Here is a 22,505-nt window from a genome sequence, read left to right as displayed (position 1 = left end):
GTTTTTATTATTATTATTATGAAAAAATGTGTTGCCTAATTTGATTAGAAGGAACCAACCAATCAGAGTGATTGCTCCAAAGTTAGGTCCGTGTGGACTAGGGCTGGCACAGCTGAGCATTGTATAATTGCACTCAGATCATTTAGAACATTTATGACTTAATCACAACATGGCAGGAGTATGACATTACTGTTTGTTCTGGCCTGTTGACAGACAGTGGAGTAGTAGCGCCTCCTGGAATTTGGCATAAAAGTCGCAGCAGCAGCAGTGGAGGCGGCCTGTCTGCAGGGAAGACCCTGTCTTTGGTCCTTACAAGCCACAGTCTGCAGACTGGCCTGAACAGTCTGCTGTCAGAGCAGGTGCTGGAGCAGGACAGGAAGCAGCAGTGATCCAGTGTCACACCCAGAAGTACTCACTGCGGCTCAGAGCTGGAAGATTTTCTAAGGATGAACTGCGAACCACCAGGTGTGATTTACAGGTGAGCTGCAAATATACTGATTGCAGACGACATGACATGAAGGCCCCTAATTATCAACATCCATTTCTTGACCACGTACTATAACCTGAACCACAGGTCACATTTGGAGAACAGATAGCTAATTAGCTAGAATTTGTATTTATTTAAAATAATTTGCACCGAACCATCATTGGCTGTATTTCAAACACATACATTTAAAGTGATGCGGACAAATCCTTGAACACCTGTCCTCACTACAGAAACCCTATAAATATTGAAGCTTCTTCTAATTATAGCAGCAGAAAATCAAGCTTTTTTGACACAGGTGAGGTTTACAGTACAGGAAAGGAAGTACGGCACCATCTTTACAGTGATCTTCTCCTGGAGAATATGGTAAAAATAAATCAAAAAATAGTTACATCGAGGGCAACTGCACAGAGTAGTTGCCCTCGATGTAAGTATTTTTGGATTAAATGTCCTGGATGACTAAGAACCTACACAGACATGTTAAAATAAATTCATTTTTTATATTTCCCAGGAGAGTGTTATCACAATTTAGTAAATGATGATAGTTTATTGGAAATTTGACAATAAATCAAAAATGAGAGCAGCTGAAAACTTTAAATGGAGGGGGTGGCACAGCTTTGTAATGTTCCTGCCAGTCACAGATTAAAATAAGTCTTGTTTCATGTGGGGTTTTTTGATCATATTAAAAAATTTGTTCACTTGTGACACAGTCTGTTTGTCTTTGACCTTGTTCTCCCGTGCAGGTGTTCCAGCTTAGTCATCACCACTAGAATCATCGGAGGCAGAAAGTAGGTGTTTGTCACTTTTCTTTTTCTCGTAAAAAAAAAAAATATTTGTTTTCCTGCACACCCATAACCTATAATCGACCTCAGAAAACATCCACTCTGCCCAGGGTTACTGTAATGTGTCGAGATTCCGTGTTTAATCGCTGCAAGAGAATAACTTGTGATGTAGCCAAATTTCAAACTTCTCCCCATGGAAACCTCTTTTTTTTAACTTACAGATGTCTTTCAAAACATTAAAGGCCTTTGAAGACCACTATAAAAATATATATTTATACATTTGCATGTACAGATTAACAACTTCAACAAAACCCTTCCACTTTATTTATTAACAGTCCTTCTCGCCATTTGTTTTCTCAAATAAATGCAAAAACTGAAGTAAGAAAAAATCCAGACATCCGGTCGTATTTACAAAATATTAGCACTGTGAATTTCAATGAGATTTCTGTAAATTATAACAGGTGACATGCAAAGACGTCTGTGTTTGACAACATACAATCAACAGAACACACCAACCAATCCAATAGATACTGTCAACCGGATGGAGTTCACACACAAAGTCAGAATGACAGCAACCTGTCAGTCGAATCTGCATGAGCTTATGGGTGGTATGAAAGCAAATATTAGAGAGGGCTTCTGTGGCAGTAGGAATATCTGGTAAATAAAAACACTTGAAATATGAAACTATAATAAAACTTGTCAATTTTTAAGTTCAACTAACAAACAATGATGGTGACAGAGGTGTGTAATTATAATTTAAAATCAGAGGCAAAATTATAAGCATTATGCAAAAAGACAGATGCCGGAACACAAAAACGAGGATGTAAGAAAGTGAGGATGTGTGTGACACTTTATTCACTGAGTACATTTGTTACTAATGGTTTTTAGGCTTTCTGCACAGAGAGAACACTGCAACAGAAAGAACAACAACTTATCGTTAGAGACAATCATCTGTTGCTAACGCCAGTCTCTAATCTACATTGGTAACAAATTGTTTTAAATCAGTTTTGTCACATAGTAGCATGTTGATATTTTAAATGCTGAACATTTCCAAACAAATGTACTTACAACCAGTATCGACCACTCAATGTACCCAACTCTTTTTTTTCCCCTCATTTTAAAAACACACTTTGGGGAATTTAAAAATTTACATTATTATTGTCGTCATTATCCGTCCACCACTGTCATACTTAGACTTCACAGCTTTTGATTTACATTAAATTTAATTATTTATTTGCAAATAAAAAAATGCTAAGCGTCTACAGAAACATGGTCATTTCAGTTGTAAAACCAGCTGCTGCACTCTGAGGTGAAGTGAAGTTTGTGGTGTTGTTGTGCAGAGGCTCTGTGAGGTTACCCTGCTAGGAGAACCTATTTAGCAACATTTAGAACATGGGAATGGACTGCAGTGAGATGGGTCACATGTTTTACCAGAGACAAATTCAAAGGAGAGCTCCGTGAGGAACGTGTGCGTCCGTCAGTACCTGCCATTGATGATTAGGAACTTTGGTTCTATAATGATGCTTAGACTGGTTTGCTGTAAGGACCTATAACCAAAGCAGGATTTATCCAAATCGTTCCACTTAAATTCTGACTAAAGGGCTTGGAAGAACCTATAAGAGCAGAAACACATACACTTTTTTTTTTTTTTTACATTTAGTAAAGACATACTGTGCTGCTGAAGTGAGACGTTCCATGTATCTGTTGGTGACAAAAATGACAGGTTTGTTAGGAGTGTTCCAGGAGTGAATAAATAAACAAACGCATTCAAAACTCCATTTGACAGACTTCGTGTTTCAATGGGTGGATATCTAGTGATAAGAAGTGGCAGTGATTGGATAACTGAAACATCAAATGGGGCCACAAGAACAGCTGTTGGTGACAAGACATGTGGCAGTTGCTAAATGAAAGAACAACACGGAGAAATGTCAACAGTGATCAAATACGAGCCATAAAAAGGCTCTGACGGGGTCTATCTTTACAAAAAAGAAAGTTGGGCTGAAAACTGACACAAAGAGACAGACGATGTGTTAAGTCAACTGTGATCTGCACCTTTATATAACATACAGAACAGTCTCTCTCACCGCGTTTAATCCGAGCAATCGGTACTGTACCTGAAAAAACCTGGAAAAAAGACCAAACCACGTTTGACAATAAATCATCTCCCACTGGGAGAAACTCATCAGCGTTTAAGCATGTTTTCTGGATTGAAAAGAACCCACTCACACTTTGGAACAAGAGTGAAGTGTTAACAAATATGTTTGGATGAGCTAGCATACCAGAACCCAGAAATGAACTGGTCAACGTTTGAGATCGACACTTCTTCTCCTCAAAGGAAGTAAAGAACGAGGAGTCACAGTATGGCCGACCAGTACGCACTGCCTTATTCTTTTTGCTTGGTTCAATCGCTTTGCATGCTACGCTTATCGTTGCTGAGGCGAAGTCCTATAAACTCAGCTCTGAATGAATCAATGAGGTGACTGGAAGTCTCCCAGACGTACACTTCAGGCACCTCAAATCACGTCCAACTTATTCCTCTGTACCTGGGGAACAGTAGCTCTCCTTTATATAGAATCCCCCTCCGCGCCCCCCCCACCAAAGTTTGTTTAAGAAAGCGAGTCTTTGTTTCCTCCTGGTAGGCTTCCTCCGCCCGCGACTAAGTTACAGAGCAGTTTGCGTCGACCAGCCTGGTAGTCCTCCTCGTCCACGTTGACCAACAGTTTTATGGCCTCGTGGCCAACAGCTTGTTTTAGGGAATCTGTGATGAAGACTCCTTTAAGGGCTTCTAGCAACGACCCGTTGATGTAGTCTCTCCAGAAGGCATCCAAATAGGTGAGCTCCGAGAACTTGATGTCACAGATGATGGAGCCCAGGTCTCTGGATTTGAGGATAGTGTTGGCCTGGTTGAAGCGTTCAAACTGTCGCTCAACAGCCTCTTGTTTGTTGGAGAACACGTTTCCCTGAAGCGCAGACTCGTGCTGGCAGTATTCAGCTCGAACCCTCAAACGAATATCTGCAAGGGTGAGAACCAAGGGTTAGCTTACAGGGACCAAAAGGACTGAAGTAAATAATAGAAAACCCTTTTTGTCCCCCAGTGTGAGGACTGAAGAACTCAAAAACCAAACTATCTTTAATTGTTTAGCACCAAAAAAAAAGGATATTCAATAATTCCACTGTTCATTCACCTACATCTCTCCGCTGTAATATGTCTTTATGCAATAGACAGAAAAATAAGGTTTTGGTCATATTTAAGAACATTAAACAGCAGCAATTATCAAAGGCTTTTGGATTTACCAACATGAAGTGGTGATGGACTGTATTTTTTAAGAGCATCACGTGTAAAAACATTCTTCTTACCACAGGTTTGCTTCTCTCTGCAGTCAGCAGAAGAGTGACTTCTCTTTCGTTTGCGGTTCGGGGCAGGAGGAGACGGTTTTGTCCGGGAAGGACCAACATTGGCAGCTGATGGAGAACAGCAAATGACTGGCTGAGGACCTGAGTTGTGACAGTTTTAGGACATCATTTAGTGTGTCGTTGAGAGATATAAAAATGTCATATACCATACATACATAGAAAGAAATGCGCGCGCGCGCACACACACACACACACACCTGTTCTTCTGTGATTATTGGTATTGTTGTTCTGCCCTGTCCCTCTTGGTGAAATGTATCGCACCGACGTCTCCTCCAGGTACTTGTCAACAGGATCAGGACACACTGAGAAAAAAACAATTGATCCAAATGTAACCCGTTACTTAACATACCTGAAATACAGTACTTCATTCAAGTCTTAGAATATAGGAACACCGTCGTGTTTGTTGTCTTTACATGTTTATATGGCTACAAAAAACATGTAAAGACAACAAATATTATCACAAAAGTTTGCCTTTTACATAAAAGTGTAAACATGGTGCTGTTAAGATTAAATGGACAAGAACCTTTTTTAATTATTAAACTCACACTCAAAGGTTAAAAATTAAATTTTCACAGTACAATAACTACTGGGAGTTAGCCCTGGGCTTAATTCCCAGTGGTCTAGACTATAATTTTAAGACAGTTCTGACTTTGCATCACTAACCAGCTTGTCGTTTCCTGAGTGTGACGTAAGGCAAAAGGTCGTGGCGAGTGATAATCCTCAGAAGCTGAAGAATGTGCCGGAAGTTGGTCTCATCACAGCGTCCCTGACGCTCGAGAGCAAGAAGGAAATCCCTTCCACTCCTGATGCCACCTCGCTCATACTCATCAATGACATCCACAAAGAGGAATGACAAAACTCTGACATCTCTGTGTGTAAGCTGAGCTCCAACTATGTCAAACATACGGTGGAGAGAGTACAGTCCATGAGAGTTGTCCACAGCTTCCTCAGGCCATGGTTCAAAACCACTGTCCCCTCTGGACATGCTGGGTTTGGAGCCAGAGGCTGAAACTTTTCTGTTGTCCATCTCCCCACTGGCCATTGACGTGCTCGAGCCTGGCCTCACTGTTGGACTTCTGTGTTCCAAAGGTCCAGCATTTGCACTGTTCTGACCCGAGGACAGCTGGCTGGCTGGGAGATGAGATCGTGCCTGCTGAGCAGGGGAGTTCTGAGCAAGTGGAGGAGGAGTAACAGCATTGGGGAGCTGAGGTTGTTGGGATGTCATCTCAGGCCTGATGATGAGGGATCCTCCAACCCCTGCTTCTCCTTCCAACGTTCACTGCTCAATCTGAGCAGAGGAGAAATTAGGAAATGTATGCAACATATTTAAAACACATGCTATAACGTACTTACTAAATATAGGCATCCACTGAATGTTCTTTTAAAAAACATTTAAAGTAAAACACTGAGGAATAAATTACAATGGACAAACTGAGTAATATATTAAAGACAGCAGGCTTTTGAGGAACAAATGTGAGAATGTCATGAAAGTACTGAAAAACTGTGACAGCATTGTAGGACATTTTATAAAGACAATGCTTGGAACAAATAACCATGAGATACTGTGGATTAGTGCACTTTCTCCATACACGATCTAAGATCTAATTAATGTGTGATTACCACGTCACCATTATAAATTGATATCTACGTACAGAAAAAAAGCAAAAGAAATATATGAATCATAAATCAGTAATTCTGATGACAGCATCAAGAGAACTATAAGGCTAACTGGTTAGATGGCTATCTTTAATAATGTAGTAATAAAATAGATTGGTAATTGGTATTTATTTTTGTTTGCATTGGTGGTTTTCAAAAACAAAAATAGGACATTTCGACATCATAGACCGTCTTTATGTCAAACAGCTATTGCGTCTGAGAGAAGTGAAACATGTAAGCAGCTAGCCGTCTGACGGGAGACAGCTAGCAAGCTAGTGCTAGCTGTCTGGAGATTGAAAACAGATGGAATTCATGGAACATGGAATTCACGACTGGATGCTATAAAACGACAGACAGTTTTGACCACTAGTCCGGGTCTGTACAATTATGACTTACTTGCTCTGTATGTGCAATGATAACGCAATTATGCACATAATTTTAAGATAATTGTCCAAAATCTCCTTTCGGTCTTGTTTACACTGCAATTGGTTAGCTCGACTACAGTAACTCGGATATAATGGGACATTAAAAGGAACAGAGGAGACATTTACAATGCTACAATTAATAACGTATTTACGGTACCTGGTGTCCTCTAAGTATTCCACGCGATGGTCACAAACAAAGTTCTGAAGGCCGATGGGAAACGGGGAGACGACGAGGAGGCAAACACAGTAAAACACGGTCAGCTTTGGTCGATAACACAGTCGGTATACTTTACGTCTTTATGGTGAATATAAATGAGGTACGATTGTATCCAGGCCAAAAATATGAATGTTTACTGGCTGCAGTCCAGGATCATACACAGTCACCATGGGAAAACACACAGACAATTCTCGTTCTTCAGATAAAATGAAAGAACTTCCAGTTTACAGTAGAGTTTACTTCCGGGTGACTCTGTACGGTAGCCCCTGGAGACCAGACACACAAGCGAAATGACACATGGTGTATATTCATATTAAAAGTCGTGTATCGGGTCGACCTAGGTTTATTTCTTCTTCAGGGCTCCCTGATGGCTCATCTGCACCCAGCTCACCAACCATGGACTCTTCTACAACTGCACCTGTATCTTATCTTCTCTTTGCCTATTGCCTGACAATCTCTAAACTATTTTGCTCAACCACTTCATTATTCCTTTTCAAAACTTGTCAATGCACACATCTTAAGACTTAAGGAAACTGCAAATGAATACTGCAAAAATACACCGCAAGTACCATATTTGCTTTTCCATGGCTTATGTTTGAGGTCAACATTGAGTCTGTAATTTAATTTCTAGGTCAAACCATTTGTGGATATTTACTTTTACATATGTTGTTCAACGTTTTAATAAGTGCTCCAACTAAATGGCAAACACTTGTACATTTTTGTTGTTTATTTATAGGCGTCTTACTTTAATATAACAGTGTCTAAGAAATCCTCTTAAAGAGAAAACACCAACACAAACATAGTGAAAAAAAAAGAGAAAACACCAACACAAACATAGTCGAAAAAGTACTTGAGACATTTGAAACTTTTAATTGAACTTTTGAAGACAGCACTGTCCATGTTTCATTGTTGTTGGATTCACTAAGACTCCACAAGTAGTAGAATATGTGCAGTGCGTCATTTACAAATATTCTTTGAGTTTAAGTGTTCGCGCAGAGATACTTTTCACTGCTCTTTCTATAAGTTAATATTACTAGGAATCATATTTGTCTTTGTTACGTCATTCCACCGAGGATATCCTGTGGTGTAAACATTTATTTATCCAGCAGATGGCGGTAGCGCAACCAGTGTTCTGCCAGGACCAGAAGAAGAATGATAGAGCAGAGAAAGCGAAGCTGGGCTGCCGACCATCATCATATCATCGCGATGTCTTTGTAAAAGGAAAACAAAAGTCAGAACCAGCATCCCGATCCAACACGGAGCCTTTAACATGGCAGGCGAGGAGGAGAGGGGGGTGGTCCGCGTTAAAGTCAAGGTAGGACCGATGCGGTTCGAGCACCGACAGACTATCAGCTGTGGTTGTATCTCTTTACAGAGTTCTGTTGTTTGTGTAACAGACGCACAGATACCTTAATTATGACACGTCGAAACAATGACAGTGGAGCTGGCTTTAAATCGGTGTCTTTGGCGGGTTCCCGACTAACTGTCAGTATAAAAGGGTTTGTTTGTTTACCGTCAGCTGTGCCTGTGACAGCTTTATTCTAGCAGGATTTGGACCGAATGTAACATTCACGGTCAACAAAAGTTCTGACAATCGCGCGTGTGCGTGATGCTCTTTTTTGTCACAAACAGTGTTAATATAGCTGTTTAAAATTTCATGATCCAGAACCATGAAGCCCTTGCTGTCTAAGTGACGTCACCTCACTGTTCAGCTCATACGTGCGTCTAACCAGGGAGATGCACGTAATGACGTCAAACGTTAGTTGGAGGCGTTATGAGGTTAATAGCAACAGAAGCATCACCACGGGCACATGCATTTGGTGTTGAATTTTGGCATCAAATTTGGATGTAGTCACCGAGTGTGTCGTAAAAATCGCCAGCAGGAAACGTTTTTACAACGTACGTACGTTAATATAAACTGACTGTAATTGCTTTTCTCTATTTTCCCTCTTTGGGTTTTTTTTTTAGATTAAGGTGTGTTCAGGCAGAATGTGTTTGACTATACAAATTACTTTATTTGTTGCAAAAATGGCTTATTCAATGTCATCTGTCACTGACAGAGTGTAAACAGATGTGAGTCAGAAAATGAATTTCCGTTTATGTCTCTTAAACACACAGCAACAGGGGAGTGTGTTGCTCAGGGTGAGAGGCCCAGGTCTTCACTCAGACATGCTTGAACAGAGTGTGTTTTATAGTATGATACTGTGCATGTCAATGATAAGGGCCATGCATTATTACAACAAATATACAAAACAAGGTGTTGGTGTCTGTTTTTGGTGTGTTTACACTCAGAAATGCGACAGCGTTCTTCCCGTGGAGTTTCGCTCCTTTGCTGTTGATCCTCAGATTACATCCCTGGAGGTGCTGCAGCACATACTGATTCGAGCCTTTGACTTGAATGGGTAAGACTAATCATCACCCTCTTTTCACAAACCCTGTCAAAGTTTGGCCTGAAGAACAGCTTCCTCAGAGTTTCTCTTTGTCTTTTCATTGAAACAGGAAGCGTAACTTTAGTATCAGTTATCTGTCACGAGACAGAGGTGGTACTGAAATGTATCTGACTCTGGCGTCTGACTGGGATTTGGACGCAGCATTTGTCAGTGCTGCCAAACCATATCTACAGCTCAAGATGGACGTAAAGCCTTCAGAGGACAGTGAGTTAAGCAGTGTGTCCTCATGTCAAATTACAGGCGTATGGCCTTTAAAGGGAAAATTAAATTTTGAAGATTCCCTAATTTATATAAATTAGTGATTTTATGTTTTTTTTAATATATTCTGTAGAATAATTTTTGACTTTCAGTAAACACTGGAATCCATATTTAAATGAATTATTGCGATTTATTTCTTCTGCAGGTCCTGTTATGGAGGACTGGGACATCATCAGTCCCAAAGACGTGATTGGCTCAGAGCAGCTTTTTGCAGACAAAACCAAGTCTCTGGCCTCTGCAGCTCTTCCCTTCACCCAGTCTCTATTGTCCCAGGTTAGTTCTCCATTTTGAAATCAACCTCTAAAACAAGCATTTGGTCCCTACGCTCAAAATGCATCTCTCCCACTTGTTTCAGATGGGGCGAACCTTGTCCAAAGTCCAGCAAGCTTTCAGTTGGTCGTACGGGGAGGAGATCAAACCTTTTAAACCTCCACTGAGTGACGCGGAGTTTCACAGTTACCTCAATGGCCAGGGGCAGTTGACACGTCCTGAGGAACTTCGACTGCGGATTTACCACGGTGGTGTGGAGCCTTCACTACGCAAGGTGTGAAATATGGCATCGTGTAACTTACCCTGTTGTTATTGTTGTGAGTTGATGGCTGATACACTTTGTATTTTCTTGATGATTCTTACCTGTCTCTTATGGGTTGTTACAGGTTGTTTGGCGCTACCTACTGAATGTCTACCCAGATGGACTGAGTGGACAGGAAAGAATGGACTACATGAAAAGGAAGACGAGGGAGTATGAGCAGCTGAAGAGAGCATGGACAGCACGGGTCAGTGATGAGGATCTCGAATTCATCCGCGGAAACGTTCTCAAAGACGTCCTGAGGACAGACAGAGCTCATCCATACTACGCCGGTTCAGAAGACAGTCCACATTTGACTGCACTGACGGATCTGCTCACTACATTCGCCATCACACACCCACAGGTTTGTGTAAATCAGTAAGGACTGTGTGTAAATGTATTTGAGATAAACGTGTTGACATTGGGATAACATTCACAGCAAGGTTCAGTGCTGCCCAGGTTGACATTAGGTGTGTCTCATTTACTGTCATAATAAAGGACATTCACCACTCAGAATTACTTTATTGAGCCATGTGAGGAAATTACATTACAAACAAACTACTGATGGAATTTAAAAAGTCTCCAAGAACGTGAAAGAATGTGTCAGGAGTGACAGGATTCATCACTGTGACAAGAGTGCCTTGATGTTTTGCCCCTGAGGTGCACAACCATTGGACTGCCGTTTCCTGTTTGGAAGCCAATATTTGTTTTACAGTGTAAACGACTAACTTTCCTCCAAAGCTCCAAAGCAGGAAAAATCAACAATTTTACACAGATCTCTTTACCTATAAAATAACTTTTATGTTAGTTATGAGTTATTTTACTCTGTAGTTAAGATGAGATTATAGATAAATATTTCTGGCCCAGTCTGTTGTAAAGAAACATCCCTGTATTTACTGCGTAAACAAGTAGGAAGTTGCTAAGAGCCTTTGTTTGATAAGCTAAAAATATTTTGGAACTTTGTGTACAGACTCACTTTAGTTCATCTGCCATTAGTACTGTATATCATAACCAGTGAAGGCTGGTTAATCAGGCATTCACCTCTTCTGTCAAATGTGGTTCTTTTTTCAGATTTCCTACTGTCAGGGCATGAGTGATATCGCCTCCCCGATTCTGGCTGTTATGGACAACGAGGCGCATGCCTTTATCTGCTTCTGTGGCATCATGAAGCGTTTGGAGGGAAACTTCCGACCAGACGGTCAACTCATGTCTATCAAGTTCCAGCATCTGAAGCTACTCCTACAGTACTCCGACCCAGAGTTCTACCTGTACCTGGTGTCCCGTGGCGCTGACGACCTCTTCTTCTGCTACCGCTGGCTCCTATTGGAGCTTAAGCGGGAATTTGCATTTGAAGATGCGTTAAGAATGCTGGAAGTTACCTGGAGCTCCTTGCCTCCTGATCCTCCGGAAACCGAAGTAGAACTGACCGGGCTACCGCTCGAGACCAGCGAAAACAAAGCAAGTCCAGCTGAAAACAAAGCAGCTGAGAACTTGGGTGAAGAAGACAAGGAGCAAAAAGAAAAGCAACGCAGGCGGCACATGCTCAGACCATCGAGAGAGGAACCAGATATGGTCAGAAATGCTGTAGTGGAAGATAGAAACAGGAAAAATCTAGATGCTGTAAAAGGAAGAGAGGGCTGTGAATGTGCTGTCAGTCCAGTCAGTGTGGAGAAAGCATCTCATTTTGAGAGAAAAATTAGTTTTGGAGAGTTTAAATACTACACGGCAAAAAACAATGACAGTTTTGACATGGAAGATGAGCAGCCGCAGGGTTTAGTGGCATCCAAGTCAGTGCCTGACATCCCAAGACGACAGTCCACTGTTGAGAGTGAGGAGGACCCAGGAGAGAAAACACCTCTCATAAAAAACTGTGAAAATGGATTGTCCTCCACACCTCCTCCTCCCCCACCTCCCAGTGCTCTACCAATATGGGAACCTGCTTCCTCTGTGTCTCCTACATCCTCAGCTTCACCATCCAGCTGGCCAGAAGTTTCCCCAGACTCGCCTCCAAAATCGAACTCTCAATCCACAATGAGTGGACGAGAGGCCTTGACAGCCACTGTGCAGAAGGTGTTGACTTCTTCTGCCCAACTTCTCAGCAGCACCGGGATCAGCTCTCCAACAACGTCCACTGTAAAAACATCTGCTGTCTCTCCGACCCACATTCAGAATCGTTCCCTGCTCTCTTCACCAATCTTGTCCTTTGGAAGGGGCCCCTCTTTACCTGGGGGCAGACAGTCCCCCAACACCACAGCTGTGACTCCCAGTTCTGTGAAGGCGGACTCCACCACCATCAAATCGTGCTCTCTGCCACCTCCTCAGGAGTTCGGAAAGGGAAACCCCTTCATGCTGTTCCTGTGCCTGTCCATCCTGCTGGAGCACCGTGACCACATCATCAAAAACAGCCTGGATTACAACGAAATAGCCATGCACTTTGATCGCCTGGTGCGACGCCACAACCTCAGCCGCGTGCTGCAGCGGGCCAAGGCCTTATTTGCAGACTACTTGCAGAGTGAAGTGTGGGACTCTGAGGAAGGGGACGAGGTGAGCTCCGACTCCCCGACCACAGTACAACACTCCCCGTCTGCACACATCCCGGCCAGGCCCATTTACAGCCCGCTAGCGTCACCTCATTCATCTCCAAACTCAACCTACAACCTCGCAACCACCATTCCCTCCCCAACAGCCCAAGTTTCTCTGACCTCCACTTCCTGAATTCATCTTTTTTCCTCGACAGAAAACTGACTACAGCCTGTCTGATGGCCGAGTCCATCTTTTAAACCAGCCTTCCAATTTAAATTGGGCTGTTTATAATCTTCTTATTCTGTGTATGCTTGAATATATATTGGTATTCCCCATGTGCGTTATCAAGACTGTGTAATCTCTTGTTTTCTCATGAACCTTTACAGCAGTCAGAACTGTTTTCTGGCCTTAGAATAGAGATTGACAGAGCTTTATTCCTCCTGTTTTCTGTAAACGTTAATTCAACATTTGCAGTGTTGGACAGTCACAACAGTTCCAGGGTTAAAACTTACAAATGTTGTTGTCAGCTGACAGTGTGAACCTTACGTTGTTGGAACTTGAATTTCTTGAATATCTCTTGACGTAGGTGTAATCCCGTGTCAGGTTCTATTTATCTGGTGATGTCAGTGTGATGTCATCACCAACGAGGGTCGCAGGGTTTAAAATGCATGGGCATGTACAAGTCCACCAAAGGGTTGTCAGTGAAATGCATGATGGGAAAAGGACAATCCAGGCGATTTTTGGACTGTGACCCATTTATTGAATGAAAATGTATTGATGACAACTAAGGGTGTGTAGAGCATCAGAGACCATGAATGAAAGCAGGGCGTCACTTGATTCAAATAATGTTTATGCAGTTATTATGGTGTATGTATTTGAGGGTGAGGAACCAACTGCAGTTCATCAAACATCAGACCAGACACGTGAAGTCAGCCTTTAATGTCAGATTTTTTTCTAAATAGATCAAAGTTAATCCTAATTCTGTTTTTTTAGGCCACCGACTTGAAAAAGCAGAAAAGTCCGTTTTTAGAGAAAAAACTGATGCAATAGACGTAGGTCAGAGGCCAAGCACCTGTGAGGAGAATGTTTTCTCCTTCTCTTCACAACATAATACCAGTTGTTGCCATTGGGCAGACACAATGACATCACACAGTTACCGTCTTGACTCTGAGCCATTGAGACCCCTGTAGCAGCAACAAAACAAAACAGTGGGTCCTAGCTGGCATCACCTTTGTCATGTGGACTTGGTAAACATTTTGCACAATGATTCTGTAGAGGGGAGAACAGTGTGATGTTGATCTTAATGCCCTTCTGTTGATACAGTGTTTGTGCTGTTGCACCACAGCCGTGGTTCTGGAGGTACTTTAGGTTTAGGTTGTTTTTTGTTTTTTTTTAGTTTTTGCTGTTTCCCAAAGACTTGGTTTTTAATTTTAGTTCTTTTGCCTTAACATTTTAAGAATATGAGGAAACTGCTGCATACAAAAGAATTTTAAAGGGCCTGTATAGAGTATTTGATATGGATTTAATACTTTTAATAATTGTGGTAATATATAATCACCTGACAAAAATGTCCTGTTCTGGAAATTGGTCTTCATATTACACCCTGAGGAGGTCATATTAGACATGGTTAACTACACTTGTAGAGCATATCATAATGAAACAACCCTGCGTTATCTGTCTAGGTTCTCAGTCATCCAGGTCATTTAATCCAAAAATAGTTACATCGAGGGCAACTGGACAAAGTAGGTTTTTTTGCTTTATGTTCAAATTTTTTGGCGAAAGAGTGCCTCATGTGTTTGATTTACTGTATTAGCCTTGATTTTTCTTTTCTCACTCCCACCCTCACTCATCATGCTTTAAATCAGGTTGAGCTAAGTCTCAGACTTTATTATTGTTATTAAAGGTTACCATTTGTGTTTGTTCACTGTAGAACAAAAAGGGTTTTCAAAAGCTAATTTTGGATCAACAATAAAATCAAATTTAATCAGGTTACACAAATATAAAACGTTTTATATAAAATATGTGTTGCAGCTTCACAAAGATGTTTGCATCTTTTTTTTTGCTTTTTTTGTAATTACTAATTTATAATTAATAATGTTTTTGGTTTTCTTTCCTTTTTTCGAGATACTCCAATTGTGAAATGTTAAGGCCAAAATTACAAGGTTTTGTCAGCATCCTGATGAATTAGAAATTCCTTACCTTTTTCTTAATTTCACTCTTTTGTAATGTCCAGTCTGAAGGGTTTTTGTTAAGTGACTTCTTAGACATAGGCTGCTTCACTTGATCAATGTTTCAAATGTTTTTTTTATAGTTTCACAGAAGCCTTGCATTGTGAAGGCCAAGTAGGAGGTGTGCTGAAGTTGGTACAATTTTTTTGGTTCAGACACCAACTCCTTTAGAGGCATTTGTCTAAATGTGTAATGGCTCCACTAAAGCCTTCTTTGATCAAAAGTTCAGATTAATCCCATGTCTATAAACGATCAATGTGATTATTGTAGCGATTTCTCTTACAGTATACTTGCTATGGCCTCCTTTTGTAAGCCAGTATTTAATAGCATATTCCTAATGAACATAGGTAAGCGGACTAGCTGGACTACAGGTGCAGATGTGTTTGCAAGAAAAATAAAATCATTTGTTTATCTTATTGAATCATGTACCTGCACAAAGAATTTCTTTTTAAACATACAACAAACAAAAGTGTGACTCATTGTACATGGGACACAAATAAATATTCATTGCAACTGACTGTGGAGTTGTGTTTTAATGGCATCACAAATATACAGCATAAAAGACATTACCATTAAACATTTGCCAGAAATATAGCCATAGGTTTTACCAGAAACGTTTTTAATGTGCTAAATGCCAGCCACAACTATAACAAACGATTAAGGTTAACTAGACAGTAGACCCAGATGGAAGATAATAGGGAAGTTAGGTGCAGAACAATATCAGTGAGTACATAGCAATATTGTATAAGAAATCACTTAATAATAATTAATAAAAATTGGCTTTGAAATATGTCAGAAAACACTCTGAAGTCCAAAAATAAATGGTTAACAAGATAGCCAAATAAGCTAAAATCGACATATATTTTCTAAAATTTAGTTAAATTGTCCTTTAAATGATTTAATACCAAGTGTAGTAATAATCAAGATTACTTTTAATTGTGCAATATCTCCAGGTTTTTTCCTATCTAAAACTCAATTTCTTATTGTCACCCGAATCGCTTTATTTTTATATTTTTTGTATTTTATATAATATGAATACATTTATTAAAAACACTTCTCAGTTGCTGTCTGATCTTGTATTACCACCTTTACACCTGACGATGGCGAAAATGAAACATTCTTCCTTCAAAGAAACCAAACAAGCAAAAACGTATGATGTCTTGTTTCCGGTTCCGGGTCAACAGTATTTTCGCTGAACAGCTAACATGTTGACCCGATTGTCAAGGTTCGGGCTCTCGCTGCCTCGTACTTTAGTTGGTCCACCAGCACGGTTCGTCTCTCAGTCTAAACCAAATGAAAATGTAGGTTCGACTGCTATGACGGAGCTGCGCCCCGGCCAGCCAATGACCGGACATGAGGAGGTCAGCGAATACACCAAGGTGAGTTCCTTCCATATTAGCTGGCCGGCTAATTGACAACATATTCAGCCCCTCAGCCCTGCAGAAAGCCCCTGTGATAGCGAATTTGTAACACAAAATGCTGTTAATTTATGTTTGACCACAGATTTTTATATATATCGAGAGTGCATTATACACGTCAATACGGCGTAGACACAGCATACTGTTGATTTTTCATTGGATTAAACTTTGTTTACATCTAGCTCTATAAAGACCTAAGTGATTTTATAACATATTTGGAAATTATATTTATATCTATTTAATAATGCTGGGAGATAAAACATTGTATCTAAATGAAGCATAGAATAGACGTTTAAATTTTTTTTAGAGGAGAAACTTTCCTCATAATGTTTGACACCTCTCACTGCTTTGTTTTTTTATTGTTTTTTTTTTAATGTATTATTATTTATTTATTTTGAGCCTATTCTGTGCAGATTTCGAAACAGGTTTCGGGGGTTGTTGTTTTTTTTTTTTAGTTTTATTTGTTTTCCTGTACTAATTTACAACAACTTACAATTACCGTTACAATTAAGATTCGATATGCATATGTCCAAAAGAATTACAAAACCACATAGGCTTTAATAGTGAGCTCTACTTTTTTTACATGAATGTACTGTTGGTGACGTACAGTTGAGTTAGTAGTCCTCACAAAATCTTAATTCCACAATATTTTTTATATTTCAAGTGTCCGTTGTCCATTACATTTGTTGCTTTTTTTTTTTTTAGAATCCAGACTATTATGGCTTCTCCAGTGACCCTGACGTGGATAAATCAAACATGAAGCTGGCTTTCTTCTTTGGGGTTTCAATGGCACTTGTCTTGGGCTCAACATTTGTGGCTTATATACCAGACTATGGGTATATATGGCTCTCATCAGACTCCACAGCTAATATTTATTTATTCATAGCTATTGCTGCTACTGCTATTTTAAACCCTTAATATTTTAATAGTTATTGCTGTTTACTTGTTGTATTGCTTTCCAGAATGCGAGAGTGGGCCAGGAGGGAGGCCGAGAGGCTGATAGTGCAGAGAGAGAAGGCGGGTCTACCTCTCATGGATGAAAACTACTACGACCCAAGCAAAATTATCCTGCCTCCCCCAAAAGAAGAGTAGCATCTCTCACACCCACCTACTGTATACATGATTTTCCTCTATAATAAAAAGTTATTGAATTCTGTAATTGTTATGTGTGGACAGTGAGTCACTGAAAGAGTAGAAGAACAGCAAATCCATGATGACCTTTTTATTTGACTACATGGAAGCAGCAGTGGTCAAGGCCAGCAAGGTCTTCTCTGCTGGCCTAAACAGTATCAAAATCAGTGGCTTATGTTCCACTATATGTATCACAAAAATGTATTGAATTATACTAAATAATCAATAATAATTTTATAGCTTTTCTCTTGTTTTTCGCCTCCAGTTGTTTATTATTTATGCTCAAGTTTTTATCCGATCATATTTCAGTAACAGCAACTTGTTATACTACATTTCTGCAAAATATTGATGGTTTCTATAGTCATAATGATGTTATTAAGATGCAGATTTATTCAGGCAGGAAGTCACTGAAGACATAGGTGTGAAATACATGGCAGGCCATTGGGAGGCTGGAAATTCAAAACATTTTCATAGTTATTGGGAAAATGTGAATTAAAAAACTGTTACTTAAATGTTTTAGAGATATCAAAGAAGAAAAGTAGCAACGTTGAAGTGTTTGGATGTATGCCATGTGTTGCCTAATACAACTTAAGATGACTTTCACTCACATTTGTTCTCACAATAATTGTGAACAGAAAAAGCATCTGGTGTTCTTGTATGTTCACATTAAACTAATAGACCAGAGCGTTAAACCGTCCATTTTCAAGCAAGAAAACATTTTTCTTTCAACTGTGCGTGTCTTAAAACATTGTACAACAGCATTGTAAATTAATTAAAGTACACACTGTCCAGTTTTATAGTTGTTAAAAGCGTCCTCCCCTCAAACACCGCAACCGCCTCACAGACGCATTGGTTTTTACTTTTCCCATGTTCCGTGAATGGCACAGACACGTCCAGTCAGACTGCGCATGCGCATACGTTAAACCCGGATATTGGCGCCAACCAAGTTAAACATTCAGGCCATCTGAGGTTTGCTGTACCAGACTGCTGTAAATAAATGTGAGCACATATCCCAAACATTAAGTTTAAGGAGGCACTACAGGCGGCTTTGTGACGCTTGTTTTTCACCTTGCCGTTTGACGCTCGGCGTTTGTTGCTTTTGTTAGTTTACAATAACAGGCTCGGGATGTCAGAGCTGAATCTGAATGGAGTGACAGTGAAATTTCCCTTTTCTCCTTACGATTGTCAGAAAGTCTACATGACCAAAGTGGTAGAATGTCTTCAGAGGGTAAGTAAACATTGAGCCTACACCCCTTACACTTAGCAAAACACCAGTCTGCTTGGTGTCCCAGAGGAGGGCAGTAGTGAAACCTTACCTTGCTAAATATCGAGGCTTCCACCTGCTCTGCAATGACTGACAGTTGTGACAATTGTAGAAAAGTCACTCTGGATCATCATTTAGTGGCATTTTCAACATATTTGCTTAAATGTTGCGTTTGAAGTCAGTACACGTCCAGCTCAGCAAATACCCTAACCTAAATTTACCAATATTTTAACTAACATTTAAACAACAGTTTAACTAACATTGCCATTAATGGACAGTTTAACAAATGAGGTCAAGGTGAAATGAAACATGTTTAAAGATGATATTTTAATTTGTCTTTAAGTAGAATGTAGGATAGAACTTGAAGAGGTGGAGGTCTGCACTACAAAAATGAGGGAAAATGGCAAGAAAGACCAAATATTACATTACATTGCATTACAATACATTTAGCAGACACTTTGATCAAAAGGGACTTACTACAGTGAGGCAGGCTAAAAGGTCAGGATGCAAGAAATGGTTGGTGAACGTGCAGTTCAAACCAAACAATACATGCATAGTGCACAAAAGAGAATGGAATACAGTGTCAAAGAAGGGTGAAGGGACAGTGTTCGAAGACAGTCATGGACCTGCTGTGACGTTTGTTTTAAGATTGTATCAAAACACACACATTTTATTAATATTGTCTTTATAAATCAGCAAACACACACTAAAATAATAACTAGTCTCTGTTCTGTCGTCCCTTCCCATCTGAAGCTCTGCCTCTACAGTGCAATAAGTAAACGGCAGACACGTTTGTGCTTTTGTTTCAGAAAGTGAATGCCGTTCTGGAGAGTCCCACGGGCACAGGTAAAACCCTGTGTCTGCTGTGTGCCACACTGGCCTGGAGGGACCACCTGAAAGACACAATCTCCGCCAACAAGATAGCAGAGAGGCTGGGTGGAGAGGCATTCACAAACAATCCCCTGGCGTCCTGGGGCTCAACTGCTCCCGACGGTCAGACACCAAGTAGGTACATTGACAGAAGCACCGTGCCCGAGTGAGGCTGCAGATTAAAGATCATCTCATCTCTGTCCTACTACCACATTTTTAGAATTTACAACATAGAGCTTATTTGCTCTTTAAACAGACTGTTTTTAAAAAAAAGATGTCTTGATATTTTAAAGTATTTCCCTGTCTACTTAAACTTAATGGGAACAATGCTATTATTGTTTCTCCTTCTTGTCTTTCAGCTTCCTACAGTGATGTCCCCAAGATCATATATGCCTCCAGGACACACTCTCAGCTCGCACAGGTTATCAGTGAGTTAAAGAACACATCTTACAGGTACATTTGCATCGCAACATTCTGAGTTTTTAAATTATAATATTTTATTGGAATAATGTGCATCTCATATGAGCTGAGAGCTGTGTCAGATATTTACCGTAATAATGTAATATATATTTCTGATGATACAGTCCAAAAGTGTGTGTGTTGGGATCCAGAGAGCAGCTGTGCATCAACCAGGAAGTGATGCGCCAAGAGAGTAACCATGTCAAGGTGAGCACAGAGCTAACAGAAGTTTGTGGATACATAAACCTGTCTTCTAATAATATATTTATGTCTGTGGATTTTCTTAGGTGCATATGTGCAGAAGTAAGGTTTCCACCCGATCATGCATTTACTACAACAATGTTGAAGGTGAGGTTGTATGTAGAGATCTGATCTGATCTAATCAATCAGAATATTTGTTTAAAGAAGAGAAAAGTAAAACAGTGCAACTCGAGTACATTTTCTAGATGAGTCTTTCTGATCAATAACAAAAAATGCTACATAAACTGATGACCGCTTGATTGATTTTTCTGTTGTTCAACTAAATATTTGACCCATAAATACAGAGATGAATGAAACATGTTGATGAGATCGTATTTGTTTCTTAATTTAATTATTTAAAGCTCCGTTCTGTCTGACTTGTTTGTTTTCTTCCCCAGAGAAAAGTACTGATAGAGATTTGGTGAACTCCATCCTTGATGTAGAAGACTTGGTTAAATTTGGAAACAAACAGAGGTAAGATTGAATCATTTGTGTTTATACATTTATAAACACACTGGTTCAATTGCCAGTGTTTCTGTGGAGTGTTGTATGTTCTAGTCTGTTTTTCTCTTGGTCCTCTGGGTCACAGATGTGCAGAATCAGGTTCATTTTTCACTCTGTATTTACCATAAGTATGAATGTGAATTTGAGGGTGAATGATCCAGTCTCCTCATGATCATTGACCTAATAGGAGCTTGCTGTGCACATTCATCATCTTCTAGTTGTGCAGCAGGAGGAGCTGAACAAATCTTTGCTGTGATGGATTTCCTTTCTAACTTTAATTTCTGTTCTTCATCTCCAGGGTCTGTCCTTACTACCTCTCACGTTCCCTGAAACAGCAGGCAGATATTATTTTCATGCCATACAACTACCTGCTGGACCCAAAGGTGAGCTGCTTTCACTGAAGCTCAGTTCAGACCTGGTGATAATAATACCCATGTCCTGGGATCTGATGACACACGGTTCAATAATAACACTCAAAAATGTACTTTATTGTCAGAAACACTTGGAAAGGTCACATACATGACATGAAGGTTAATTTAACACAGATGGAACAGATCAACCAATGTGAATCAAAAATGTGTCAGATTTAAAAAATAATAATAATTTTAAAAAAATATTTTTGCTGTATTTGTGAAGGTTTACAAAATGTAATTGACCTCAACAATGTGGTTATTCTGATTTCTCCCTTTGTGTCACAGAGTCGCAGAGCACATAACATTGAGCTGAATGGAGCTGTGATTATTTTTGATGAAGCTCATAATGTGGTAAGATGGTTGAAAACGTATCTTTCACGAATTCTCACGTTACCCATTTGTATTTAAGCCATGCGCTATACATATATAACAAACAAACAGATGTGGCCTTTTGTAAATGAAGAGATCAGGATGGTTTCATTCGCTTATTCTCCCTGCATTAACATACATTTAAGGTAGACTTTCACACTCACAACTCGTGCATTTTCTTTGCTTTTAATTTACACCTCTGTTGAATTATTGTTTGTTTCATTGAAGTCAAATTCAATCTGAAGAGTTAGATCATTAACGAAATAAGCTGCTCCATTATTATCCTTCAAAATTGATTTTTAGCTTTATGACTCTTGTGTTGTGTTTGGATTATAATACATAGAAAAAGTAACTCATTCAAATATGGTCATGATTCTGATTTCTGCAGGAGAAGACCTGTGAAGAGTCAACGTCGTTTGACCTCACTCCCTATGACATAGCCTCGGCCATCAGTGCAGTGGACCGGCTGCTGTTGGAGCAGGCTAAAGTCAGTCATGACGACTCTGTCACTGCTGATTTTAACGTAGAGTCACTCAGCTCAGGTCTGAACACATTTGTTTGTCCTACAAATAAGCCTTCATCAAACATCTTGCAGAGGGATGCTGAATTTATTTATGTATTTATTTTCAGGTTTGAAATTAGATATAACTACAATTGCCAAAGTTAAGCGTAAGTACTCTTAATGATGTATTATTCACTCTGAGCACATACCAATGTCATAGAATAAATTTGACTGCAAATTAAAGTTTGCTTTTTTTCTCAGAAATTATGTTGGATCTGGAAGCGGCCATTGATTCCTATGATGTTTCCAGTGACCACGGCATCACAAAAG

At 39.9% G+C, this 22,505-nt stretch overlaps 4 protein-coding genes across 6 annotated transcripts in view; 3 read left to right on the top strand and 1 right to left on the bottom strand.

Annotated features, from left to right (window-relative positions):
* Positions 1-1,576: 1,576 nt before the first annotated feature.
* On the bottom strand, positions 1,577-7,603 carry dedd (death effector domain containing). The gene is made up of 5 exons (XM_008318538.3): positions 6,919-7,603; positions 5,344-5,968; positions 4,878-4,982; positions 4,624-4,761; positions 1,577-4,279 (listed from the first exon to the last, which is right to left on the bottom strand). Exons 2-5 carry the CDS (start codon positions 5,903-5,905, stop codon positions 3,873-3,875), a joined length of 1,212 nt encoding a protein of 403 aa, XP_008316760.1. The 5' UTR covers positions 5,906-5,968; positions 6,919-7,603; the 3' UTR covers positions 1,577-3,872.
* Positions 7,604-8,008: 405 nt separating this feature from the next.
* Positions 8,009-15,522, top strand: tbc1d25 (TBC1 domain family, member 25). Of its 3 annotated transcripts, none has more exons than XM_008318541.3 (7): positions 8,010-8,293; positions 9,271-9,380; positions 9,478-9,632; positions 9,832-9,959; positions 10,042-10,230; positions 10,343-10,618; positions 11,326-15,522. In XM_008318541.3, exons 1-7 carry the CDS (start codon positions 8,249-8,251, stop codon positions 12,967-12,969), a joined length of 2,547 nt encoding a protein of 848 aa, XP_008316763.1. In that variant the 5' UTR covers positions 8,010-8,248; the 3' UTR covers positions 12,970-15,522. The 3 variants fall into 3 exon arrangements, with proteins under 3 accessions (XP_008316762.2, XP_008316763.1, XP_024915088.1); XM_025059320.1 differs by having other exon boundaries at positions 8,014-8,877; XM_008318540.3 differs by having other exon boundaries at positions 8,009-9,380.
* Positions 15,523-16,158: 636 nt separating this feature from the next.
* Positions 16,159-17,582, top strand: ndufb11 (NADH:ubiquinone oxidoreductase subunit B11). The gene is made up of 3 exons (XM_008318542.3): positions 16,159-16,384; positions 17,129-17,259; positions 17,386-17,582. The coding sequence occupies exons 1-3, from the start codon at positions 16,211-16,213 to the stop codon at positions 17,513-17,515; spliced, it is 435 nt and encodes a 144-aa protein (XP_008316764.1). The 5' UTR covers positions 16,159-16,210; the 3' UTR covers positions 17,516-17,582.
* Positions 17,583-17,957: 375 nt separating this feature from the next.
* The window catches only part of rtel1 (regulator of telomere elongation helicase 1), a 10,528-nt gene continuing 5,980 nt past the window's right edge, over positions 17,958-22,505 (top strand). Inside the window, exons 1-11 of the mRNA XM_008318543.3 lie at positions 17,958-18,782; positions 19,628-19,823; positions 20,048-20,141; positions 20,273-20,354; positions 20,435-20,495; positions 20,786-20,861; positions 21,190-21,274; positions 21,590-21,655; positions 22,062-22,215; positions 22,304-22,342; positions 22,437-22,505. The exon at positions 22,437-22,505 is cut by the window's right edge and continues 6 nt beyond it. Coding sequence (XP_008316765.1) covers positions 18,681-18,782; positions 19,628-19,823; positions 20,048-20,141; positions 20,273-20,354; positions 20,435-20,495; positions 20,786-20,861; positions 21,190-21,274; positions 21,590-21,655; positions 22,062-22,215; positions 22,304-22,342; positions 22,437-22,505 — 1,024 coding nt within the window. The 5' untranslated portion in view covers positions 17,958-18,680. The remainder of the gene's footprint in view (positions 18,783-19,627; positions 19,824-20,047; positions 20,142-20,272; positions 20,355-20,434; positions 20,496-20,785; positions 20,862-21,189; positions 21,275-21,589; positions 21,656-22,061; positions 22,216-22,303; positions 22,343-22,436) is intronic.

This window comes from Cynoglossus semilaevis, chromosome 10, assembly GCF_000523025.1.
Source record: "Cynoglossus semilaevis isolate Cse_v1.0 chromosome 10, Cse_v1.0, whole genome shotgun sequence".
NCBI lineage: Eukaryota > Metazoa > Chordata > Actinopteri > Pleuronectiformes > Cynoglossidae > Cynoglossus > Cynoglossus semilaevis.
Note: the sequence above shows the minus strand (reverse complement) of the source record. Positions and strands in the feature narration are given on the sequence as shown.

Bases quoted from the DNA above. Each gene is read 5' to 3' on its own strand.
- ndufb11 (XM_008318542.3), top strand. From the start codon at position 16,211: ATGTTGACCCGATTGTCAAGGTTCGGGCTCTCGCTGCCTCGTACTTTA. The intron at 16,385-17,128 runs GTGAGTTCCTTC...TTTTTTTTTTAG, and splicing joins AGGTCAGCGAATACACCAAG to AATCCAGACTATTATGGCTT. The intron at 17,260-17,385 runs GTATATATGGCT...ATTGCTTTCCAG, and splicing joins GCTTATATACCAGACTATGG to AATGCGAGAGTGGGCCAGGA.
- dedd (XM_008318538.3), bottom strand. From the start codon at position 5,905: ATGACATCCCAACAACCTCAGCTCCCCAATGCTGTTACTCCTCCTCCA. The intron at 4,762-4,877 runs GTGTGTGTGTGT...GTCACAACTCAG, and splicing joins CAATAATCACAGAAGAACAG to GTCCTCAGCCAGTCATTTGC. The intron at 4,280-4,623 runs GTAAGAAGAATG...TCACCCTTGCAG, and splicing joins CAGAGAGAAGCAAACCTGTG to ATATTCGTTTGAGGGTTCGA.
- tbc1d25 (XM_008318540.3), top strand. From the start codon at position 9,064: ATGAATTTCCGTTTATGTCTCTTAAACACACAGCAACAGGGGAGTGTG. The intron at 9,633-9,831 runs GTGAGTTAAGCA...TTTCTTCTGCAG, and splicing joins CGTAAAGCCTTCAGAGGACA to GTCCTGTTATGGAGGACTGG. The intron at 9,960-10,041 runs GTTAGTTCTCCA...CACTTGTTTCAG, and splicing joins CCCAGTCTCTATTGTCCCAG to ATGGGGCGAACCTTGTCCAA.